An 11448-nucleotide genomic window follows, 5' to 3' on the forward strand; every position below is an offset into this window, starting at 1 on the left:
ACAGTTTTGCTTAGGGTGGCGAATATTAGTACACCTACCCTACTTGTCTTGGTTTTTGCAAATCTTCTTCTTTTTCTTCTTTCTGGCATTTCGTCCTCACTGGGACAAAACCTGCTTCTCAGCTGGTGGTCCATAATTAACCTCAGGGTCAATCTCTATAAGAAAATATGATAACAAAAATGGTGATGCTGTACATGACTAAATTATCTATTTTACGTTGCGTGATAATTTGATATGAAGCATCTTGTAAATATAAATATCATGCTATATAAGATAAAATTTATTCTGTAACAAGGGTTTACCAAATGCTTGTACTTACTAAAATCAATGATATTTGGAGAGCAAAAATCAGCACCATTGACAGAAAGCTCTCAGGAAACTTTAAAGTGCTCTCAGAACACTGAACTGAATTGGCTTGGATCTACTGCAAATGTAACCTAAAAATAGAGTATGACAACCAGAAAATTAACGTTGAAGATGATTGCTGTTATGATTGATAAAACTTAATTCTTTGTTCGAATCATTCGGTTTCAGGAATGAAATATAATTCAATGGACTGTATATTACCACATTCAAACTTCTCTCATCTGTTAATAAAATTATAAGATTATTCGATCTTGAGCCGTCCTGTAAGTAGGAGTCAAACAATTCAAAATGTTTTATTAAATTCTATTTGAAAGTGTCTTACAATTCCCAACCTTGTTCTGTTTCATGTTATATTGCTGTGTACGTTTGAAACGCAAATATCAAATGCGGGAACACCAAATGCGGTAAGATTTTCAACAAGGAAGGCGAAGTCAAAGACTTGTTTTCTTTGCTAGGTTGACGGTGATATAGCTCATGGTTGCTAAGTATCCTTTGGTTATTTTGTGTTTCCGCATTTGAAGCCAAGTTAGGTTGAATTTGCACGTCAAACGCGTACAGCAATATATGCAGTAGTATGAATTACTTGATTCTTCATTTCTAAAGCTGATTTTCCGACGGTTACATGCAGTTTTGAAACTAAATAATTTTTAATCGACAAAAATCACAAACCTTTTTGTTACCAAAAATTATTAACCTTTACGTTACCGGCCTCCGACAAGGCATTGTCAAATAGCTGCCATTTCGTCAATTTCCATTCGATTTTTTTGAAACTACCCTCAGTTTACTTTAAAAAGGTATCAGTTATTTGTCATAAATGGACAATTCTGTATTCGGAATAATGCCGGAGATATTCCGGGTTTTACTGGGGTCACGATGGTGCCAAATTCGGGAAACGTGATTTTTTTTTATTTATTTCGGCTACAACACTAAAGTTTTTATGTAAAACGTGAGATAATGGTCGATTGTCATCATTTCAACATAATTTGAATAAGTGGACCGTTCCGGAACATCATAGACGATTCCGCCAGGGCCAGTTTGGGGACATTTCCGTTTTTTTGTCGGAAACACACCGTGCGACGTATCAATCTTCGTGAATTCGAGAGAACATGTCAATAAAAGAAGAAAAACCCCGGTAAAAACAGATATGGCCACTCCAGATCTCCAGGCACAGGGGAACATCTTGATTTTATGACCAAAAACATACCGTGCGACATCTCAATCTTAATGAATTTTAAATAACTTGTCAATAAATGAAAAATAACACGGTAATAAAAGATTTGGCCACTTCAGAGCTTCTAGCACAGGTTCCATAAGGGCTTCTTTGGTGATATTTCTGCTTTTGTCTCAATCTTTGTGAATTGTAAAAAAAAACATGCCAATAAAAAAAGAATCAACTTATTAACATGTGATGTGGCCACTCCATAGTTCCAAGCACAGGATCCACCTCCTTGGAGATATTTCTGTTTTATATCCATAACAAACCGTGTGACGTGTGAATTTTCGTGAGTTCGAAAGAACATGTCAATTCATGAATTATGAACTAGGTATCAATTAATTAGGTCACTCCTAAGCACCTGGTACTGGTTCCGCATAGGCCTCTTAGGGGACATTTTAGTTTTATGTCCAAAACATATTGTGCAACGTTTCAATCTACATGAATTCGATAGAACATGTCAATTAATGAGGAATAGACCCTGTGTTTCCACTTCTGAGCATCACGTACAGATTCCAGAAAGGCCTATTTTATGACATTACCGTTATTTGAAGGAAAAATATGTCAATAAATGAAGAATGACCTCGCTACCAACAGATCTGGCTACTCCAGAGCCTAAGGAATAGGTTTCGCCGGAAATCTTTTTTGAAAATTTTCCGTTATTTGAACAAAACATGATGTGCCACGGGTAAAGCATAATAAAAATTCTGAAAAGTATTCAAATAAATCTAGGATAAAATACATACAAACTGATGTGGATCCTCTTCACTGATGCAGTCTTAGGCAGGATCTTTCTGAACAGATGTTTTCCACGATTTTTGGAAAATCTGTTATGCAGATCTTCATGAATACAGTATAAAAAAGAACAACTTATTGCCGTTTAAAGAAGAGTAAATTAGACCAAACGTCGGTTCCGTCAATCGTACCGCTTATTCATGAATGGAGGAATTCCACGTGCAACAGAATACAAATTTTGCCAAATTTTGGAACCCATTCGAGATTTCATCGATTACCCGCAAAGGGTTTTCCTATAGGTTAGTGTTCGGTCCATCGATTGTGTCGCTTGGGAGAGAGTGATGCAATAGAAATCAGACGTATCCGGTTGCGCGGTGCGAAGAAAAAGTGGTGTAATCCAGTCATAAATGTTTGGTCCATCGATTTTATTGCTTGCTCCAGCTGGAGCGAGCGATGGGACTGGAAACACCCACTAATCCAATGTACTTTCCGAGACAATTGTGGAGATGCAGAGTATATTCAGTCTTCGAACTCTCGATTCGTGCTCTTTGAGAATGGTTCGCTAATCCCAAGTACCTTTCATTGAAATCTCTGTGCATCTTCGACTGCTCTGGTCAATCACGGAGTGCAATTACGAAGCGGTCATCTATGCTTGAGCTCATGCTCATTATCCGCAAGGGTTTTACTTACAAATTCTTCATGCATTTTTTATTTTTTTTTTATTTTTGAAGCTTGAAACTTAGTAAGCCAGTTCATTCGCCCCAATTCAAATTGTATTGCTCTGAAGTGGCCAAATCTTCGTTTATTGACAAGTTCCCTCGAATTCATGAAGATTGATACGTCGCATGGTAAGTTTCCGACAACAAACGGAAATGTCATCAAAGAGACCTTGGCGCAACCTATGTCAGGCGCTCTGAAGTGGCCAATTCTATGGATACTTAGTTTATTCTTCCTTTATCGACTTGTTCTTTCGAACTCAAGAAGATTGAGACGTCGCACGGTATGTCACCAAAGAAGCCCTCGTGGAACCTGCGCAAGGAGATCTGGAGTGGCCACATCTGTTTGTACCGGGGTTTTTCTTCTTTTATTGACATGTTCTCCCGAATTCATGAAGATTGAGACGTCGCACGGTATGTTTTGGACATGAAACGGAAATGTTCCCAAACTGGCCCTGGCGGAACCGGCTACCATGTTCCGGAACAGTTCAATTATTCGAATCATGTTGAAATGACGCATGCGTATATCGTGTGGCAGGAACGAAGATACTCTATGCCCTGGGAAGTCGAGAAAATTTCCAACCCGAAAAGATCCTCGACCGGTGGGATTCGAACCCACGACCCTCAGCTTGGTCTTGCTGAATAGCTGCGCGTTTACCGCTACGGCTATCTGGGCCCCTCCATTTATGACAAATAACTGAAATCTATTTAAAATAAACTGACGGTGGTTTCAAAAAAATCGAATGGAAATTGACGAAATGGCAGCTATTTGACAATGCCTTGTCGGAGGCCGGTAACGTAAAGGTTAACACTGACACTAGGTACTATATTATACTTTTTGATTTTACTACTGTAATCAAGCCACCTAAACATACAACACTTTGGTTGTATATCTCGACAATAGATCACTAGTTTATAAATTTGGTGAGGCTCTCGTCGATCACACCACACGTGAAGTTTAAAAAACGTCGTCAAAATGTAAAACATGCATTATCACCCTTTCTTAGAAAGTCGCTTCCCCAATAATCAATGTGATTTTCGAATGTTTCCGTGAGAAAAAAAAATTCCATTTCAATAATATTTCCAAATTGGTACACCTACATGCTATTTTATACTAAACGTACTTTATGCCAAATGTCTATTATGCCTAATGTATTAACGCCTAAAGTCCATTAGGGCCCATTCACAAATTTCATAACGCTCGAGGGGGTGGGTGGGTGTCCTTTAGATGTTACAGCTCATACAAAATTGGGAAAATATTCATACAAAATGCGTTACGATGGGGTGGGTGGGTGTCGGAAACGGCTATTTTTGGCGTTATGAAATTTGTGAATAAACCCTTATAGTGGTTATCACGTCCAATGGTATGGGTGCCCTAGTGTAGATGTGGTTGTGAACCTTAAAGGGTAAACAATGTGCACTATGTCTCGAAAAACATCCAGAATCCGGGTGTAAATTTTTCAAATCATATATATAAAATCCCAGAGTTATCTGTCTGTCAGTAACGCTTTGAAATGTTTCATCGAAAAGTTTCATTGAGCGCTACAAGAGCAATTTTAGAGCACTACAATGGTCAATTTTAATATTAGAACATTACAATTGCTAATTGTGGAATTCTGTGACAGAATATTCTGGAGTTTTTTGGAATATTGTTCATTCCAATTCGGAAAATATTCTCAAACCCGTGTGTTTAGGAAATTGATTGGTGACTGTAATGTAAATAAATCAACTTCAAGCAAATTGTAGTTCGGTCGAACTTGAATCGGGTTGTAGTTAAAACTGTGATACGGGTTTCTCCAGTTCCAACTCAGGTTCAAAATCGTACTCGACATATGCATAAGCAAGATAAACATGAATGAGATGAATGTGCGCCAAATATTTGCGTTTTATTAATTTATAGTGAAACCTCCATGAGACGATGTTCCATGACTCCATATCGACTCATGGATGCATACTAAAAACAAAATTGTGTGCTTACTATGATGTAAGGGACAGCTTTCCAGCTAATGCATGACTCGATATTTCTTTGAGTCGATGGGCATTTCATCACAACTGTGATTTAGAAAAATGACTATAAATCATACTCACTGCAACAACTATTCAGGAGAATATTCTAGAATTTCGGTGAGATTCTTCTTCTTTCTGGCGTTATGTCCTAACTGGGACAAAGCCTGCTTCTCAGATTAGTGTTCTTATGAGCACTTCCACAGTTATTAACTGAAAGCTTTCTTTGCCGATTGACCATTTTTGCATGTGTATATCGTGTGGCAGGTACGAAGATACTCTATGCCCTGGGAATCGAGAAAATTTCCTTTACGAAAAGATCCTCGGCCAGCGGGATTCGAACCCACCACCCTCAGCAGGTGAGATTATAATTCCTAATTCATGGAATCTTCTGGAGCTTTTGAAATGTTTCACAACATAAGAAACACTGTAACAGCATATAAGGCTGTAGTTATTTTGTGATAGAACATTACAACAGTATTGAGGCTCCTATGGAGTATGGTCAGAGCATAAATTTAGGCGATTTTGCGGTATCATGCGATTTGAAAGATTATGCATAACCGTTCGTTTCAAAATATCGTTTGGAACGTGGCTAGCCACGTCGGGTAAGCTAGTTGGGTAATATTTCCATATGCATTTTGATGAGTCTGGAAAGAGTGTGCAAGTTTCTTTGAGGAAAACATAAACAAACTGTGTATGATGAGCGTATGCTAGTGTTCGTGCGATCAAATGTCACTAAGCTATACACGGAGAAAACGGAAAACCCATATTTGAGTATTTTTTAACCTATTTTTGAGTTATTTTTCTCTCCCTATTTCATTCGCACCTTCTATTGTTGTCAAAGAGCGAAAAGCAAAACAACCGAAAAACCGAACCTCTGTGCGTTACCTCAAATTTGAGTAAGTGGCATAGTACTGGAAGTTGAGTTATTTGATCTGCTGGTTAAGTGAAACAAACTTAGTCAGTAGGTATTTTTTCGCATGGCTGCAAATGAAAACAACTTCTACCCCACCAACTCAAAATTAGGTTAACGCACGAACCCCCCCAATTGAGTGGAATGAACTCACTTTTAAGTACTTCATTTTCTCCGTGTATACCTTACATCTTAATGCCTAACGTCCTTATGCCAAATGAATTTATGCTAAATGGGTATACTCGGACTAGATGATGTTATGGGGTTTTCAAGACATGTCAAGGAATCCATCAGTTCTGATTTTTTCGATTCTTGAAAAAATTGGAAATAATCCTTGGCCAAAAAATTCTAAAGATACTCAAAGTAGAATCTCTGGAGTAATTTCTGGGGTTATCCTTGAAAGAATCCGGGTAGAATTCTTGAATGTATCAAGAAATTTTTGGAGTAATAGCTGAAGTATTTTTTTGCAAAATATACTAGATTAGAAGTTTCTAATAAAATTAAATTGAAAAATCTGAAAAAAAAAACAGTAATACGAGCAGTAATACACTTCGCAATGTCACGAATAATAATTGTAATTTGAAACAAAAATTAGAAGTATCCTCAGAGCAATTAGTAGCCAGATTATCTGATCAATTCTTATGAAAGCTTTCATCTCCTGGTTCCTGATTGGATTTTTTTTTCATTTGTGTTTGGTTTCTTTTATTTCTTTCTCAAGCATATGGTCTTTTAAGTTCCTATTTTAAGGACATTGTATCGATCTAGCTGTAACTAAGAATCACAACACTAACGTTCTTTCTTATACTTCCTCTTACAGATCGTTGAAACCATGTCCTACACGGAGAACGTGGCTAATTTCATGGAGTACAGTACCAACGACCAGGACAGTGGCGTCAGTATCAGCGACCTGGAGATGGTGGCCCCAGAAGCCATCCAGAAGGTTCGATCCCGTCCAAACTCGCCGCTGGCATCTCGCGACACCAGTCCGACTCGGGCATCGCCTGCCTCTCTGTCCCCGATCCCGACAGCTACTGCTTCCGTACAGCCTATGGTCAATGGATACCATCACACCAACGGTGCCGTAGTGAAACCAACTCCACTCACCAACGGTTACAACAGCTACCACTACCAGAATGGAGCTCAGTCCGATCTGAGCGATGACGAGTACATCGACACTGTGGACGACTCGGAGACTGAATCCACGTTCCGGCCGATCGAAAGCTCTTCTGTCCACATGTCCCGTAGTCGGATTTCGCAGGGCGATCGGGATCTGTACCACAGCGTCAATACTACGGCTTCTATGAACGGAGTCAGCGCGGAGGTAACGGCCCAGTTGACCAGAGCCATCGAACGATTGAACGCAAGTGTACAACAGGTCAACAACCGGATTTCCGTGGTGGAACAATCTGTGGCCGGTCTGCGCAATGCCCACCAGCAGCAACAGGTGGTCCAACGTCTGACGGCAAAAACATTCCCCCCATGGTGGCCGTTTGAGGACATCTCCCCGCGGTTGCTCGCCCTGATCATCCTGTGGCCTCTGGTGGTCAGCCGAATGAGTGCCTGGCTGCAGCGAAGGAAATGAACTCGGCTGGCAAAGTAGCTTTTAGCTGTTCTGGTGGGCGTGCGTTTACACAACTCGGGGCTTGATTTCTTGGCACTATAGAACGTGGTGTACATATTAGTGTTTTAAGTTAAAGATTTATTTTTTTCTGTGAGAAAGGACAAGGAACTACATTCCGAGAGGCAGCGGCAGCGTTTGTTGATCGACGAAGGTAAGTTTGTATTAATTACATTTATTCCTTTTTTCCGTAGAATTGTTCGGCAATTTAGATAACAAAAAAAAGGGTTTCTAAAAAACGTGATTAAACAAAATTTGTTGCAAAGTTCCTGTTTGTATGAAACTTTGAACTATGACGAACATATCCACCCTCCATTTTCCTTCACAGTGAGCAAAGTGGAACGTGTCTTTTTAACAAGGAGGAAATCTGCAACCAGAATCTTAAACCAAGCCCATGGCTCGAGCTGCATTATTTTTAATGAATAGTTTTAATGACTCCTTTTTAAATTTCAAAAAATCCTTTTCCTATGAATACGATTTTGATATCTATGCGTCCTTCAAACCTCTCTCCTAGAGAATATTATAGGCAAAATAGGCCTAATTTCTGAAATTATCTTTTTCGAAAGAACTCTTGTTTTCGGATTTTCTATAAGAATTTTCGGGGAACTTGTTGAACTCTGCAAAAATAGGTGGTGGTTGGTCCCTATTGATAAATCCTACCTCCGTTCTGGTCATGATCTTCAGATTATCGTGATTCGTCAACATTCTTATTGATAAAGTGGGGGGACAGGCTTGAAATGGGGTTTGAAAGAAAAGAATGTCAGAACAGGTATCCACCGGCGACGCCAAACGGACCAACGTAATGTGGTGTAATCTGGGATTTGTGGATTGAATACTGATATTTTTTGCCAAGCATCAATATGGGTGACTTCCGAGGATAGCGAAACGTAAGAGGGGTTATGACAAGGTTGTAGGTAAATCCATCACATTGGGGTTGTGACTCTGTGTCTTGTCAGGAATAGGGTCTGATTGGTATTGTAGTATGCAATAGAGTTCGGAATTGATAGACAGACTTTGAGGAAAGAAGTTTTGAACGTAAGGCAGCAGCACCTTGGATCTTGGAGGGCGTTGGTCTGGAGAGTTGGGCAGCTGTTTATGCTGGGTTACATTACGTAGAAAGTGGAATCTGTTTTGCTTCGCATAAATTATGGGAAGTATTTGAAAATGGTTTCTTGTTCAGATTGTGTAACGCAAGAAAGAATCTTTAGCTCGGCGTTATATTAGGAGGTTATTATAGTGCAGGGTCGAAGAGAGGATGAATATTTGATCACTTAAACTTTACGCTGCAAGATATTCGTAGTCGTTTTTCGTTTTTTTTTTCTGATGTACAGGTATAAACAGGTATATTTAGCCTAAATAATGAACAATCATACGCGTAGAGCCTACGGGTCATGAAGTTAGGATTGAAATCAAAATAATATTGCGCATTTCTTTCACACCGCAGGATTATCGCAGAAGTTTTTACATGTGCGGAGGTGCCGGTAGAGGTGCGCGATTGCGTCGAGTCGGGTCGGTGTTTTCAGCGGACTCATATTTCGCAAATCGAAAAATGAGTGCTCTGAGGGCATCAACATGATTCGATGCGGTCTCACACTTTTATTTGTGCTTTTGCACTTGTCTTATTAAATAGGAATACTTTGTGTTAGGGAAAGTGGAGGAGAATAAATTATGATTTATTAGAATTTTCTAATAGAGGCAGAGTTCACATGTTACTTAGGTATTTGAAAGCAAATGAGAACCACATTAAATAATAGATAAACACTAATGCTCATGTTTTTATATTTTTATATTTTTCATTTCATCACGGTCCTCATTGCCCGAGCGGAGTCGACAAAACTCGAGGTGGATAGAATCGACGGAACTACGATACGGAAAAGAAACAGATGAGAAACTATCGATACATTTATTCAACTATAAAAATCACTTTTTAACGTAATAACTTTATTTCTTTCTTCTCGTTCCAGCAATCCAACAGCCAAACCATTTCTACTATCTTTTCATTTCCTCTTCGTTACATTTATAGTCCCTCTGGTACTGAATCGAATGGCGCATTCCGCTTTTATTAGCGCTGTCTTTGCTGTACGTTGAGCATGGTGTCGGAGGTGGTGTGCTCTGTAGAACATCTGATGTGCTACACGGCACGCCACTTCAGACATTTTGTTTGGAGTGCGGGATGGGCAGTGCTGGTGATGAGGTGGAGGGCGCTATTCGGTTTAGTGGCAGAGGGACTATATCTATTTAATGTATCTGAAACTTGTGGGACCGCTTTAATTCCGGCGCCTGCTTGTGGAAGAACCCGGTGTGCTAAACGGTATAGGACATGTTAACGGGGGAGGCTTGGTAGGTCCTCACCCAGCCCGTGTCTAGATTGGCGGATAATTGTCTGCCAGGGTGTGGATTGAGCAATTACAATTACAATTACTTGTTGAACTCTGCAAAAATAGCCTTAGCATCTTGTTATGAAATTCCTAGAATAATTCCGGTAGGAATATTTAAAAAAGTGGAAGCTCTAAAACTTGGTGTTTTTTTTTTGGGGTGTTTGAATTCTCTTTTTCTCAGGCATGGGTTCTCTATAAAGTTTCTATTCTTTTCAAGACATTTAGCCGCTACCAGCCCTGAAATGAGCTAAATCATTCAAAATCACTTTAAAAAAATGATTGAAGCTCAATTATTCTAACTATTGTTCATCAATAAGTTGACCTTTAGGTCACTGATTTCGATGTTTATTGAGCGTATAAAGTCATTCCAACCATAATGGAGCTAATCGTACCAATTCAATTTAGCTTTCTTTTTGATGAACGCTATCTAAACCAAATTAGTACGATTAGCTTAATAATTATTGGAATAAATCTAAACGCACAATTGTCTAATGAATCGTCGAAATAAGTCACCTAAGGGTCAAACTTTTAAAAAGATTCATTTAACTATTTTGAATAATTCAGCTTCACACAACTTTGGTTCAAACATTTTTTTTAGAAACACTATTTTGACAGTTAAATTGCCGGAAAAAGCTGTGAGAAAGAAAGGGGTAACAACTGTTTCAAATAATAATAATTTTTCATCATTTCAGATAGACCGAATGAAACTATCGTACATTGCCAGAAAGCAAGGCAAGCAGACAGAGATAGTTAAAATTGTAGCGGAAGCGGTTCGTTAACTACCTAGGACAAGAATGTGCAAGAGAAGCAAAGTGCAATTTATTTTTCTTTCCAATCATACCGGTGTATTCTATTACTTTTAATATGTAAACTTTCGGTTAGAGTTTAGATTCTATTCAAACTTTTACAGTCGAAAATAGCCTCTACATGTGTAATCAACTTAGTTACCAGATGATATGCGGATGATCGACAGCATCTACATGTATTCTATTACTGTCTTGGTGTTTTTTTATGCTTTATAACCGTTCTTTGTGATTTCTGTTGTACCTTCGTATTTTCCGGTGTTTGAGGATGAAAATTCCAAATTTATCGGTAGGCATTTATACAAAACTATAACTATACTACTACCTACACTGCTATTAAATTGTTCGAAATGGTAGATATATTTATCAATGAAACTTACGTTCATTCTGAAAGAAATCCTTTTATTAACCCTCTAATACCCAAATTTTTATTTTCGATTTAAGTTTTATTTTTCGTTATCTAAAATCGTTCTAAACACGTTTTGGGCATTTATTTATTTTTATTCGCAAATTTTTAAATTTTGGTTTTTGATTTTTATAATTTTTATTTTCGAACAACTCTAGCTTTTTTCACATTTTCTTGAAGCCTTTTCTAGTTGTTGATTTTTGGCAATAATAATAATTTAAACTTTTATGGTATTTTTAAAAATATTAAATTTTTAATTTTTTTTCGGAGCGTATTTCATTTTCCGTGTAACTAAC

At 38.3% G+C, this 11448-nt stretch overlaps 1 protein-coding gene across 1 annotated transcript in view; it reads left to right on the forward strand.

The window, feature by feature from the left end:
- The window catches only part of LOC5567614 (acyl-CoA-binding domain-containing protein 5), a 51101-nt gene extending 39989 nt beyond the window's left edge, over positions 1–11112 (forward strand). Inside the window, exons 4-5 of the mRNA XM_001657520.2 lie at positions 6765–7719; positions 10636–11112. Of these exons, the coding sequence (XP_001657570.1) occupies positions 6765–7529 (765 nt within the window). The 3' untranslated portion in view covers positions 7530–7719; positions 10636–11112. The remainder of the gene's footprint in view (positions 1–6764; positions 7720–10635) is intronic.
- The last annotated feature ends 336 nt before the right edge of the window (positions 11113–11448 follow it).

Source organism: Aedes aegypti, chromosome 1 (assembly GCF_002204515.2).
Source record: "Aedes aegypti strain LVP_AGWG chromosome 1, AaegL5.0 Primary Assembly, whole genome shotgun sequence".
NCBI lineage: Eukaryota > Metazoa > Arthropoda > Insecta > Diptera > Culicidae > Aedes > Aedes aegypti.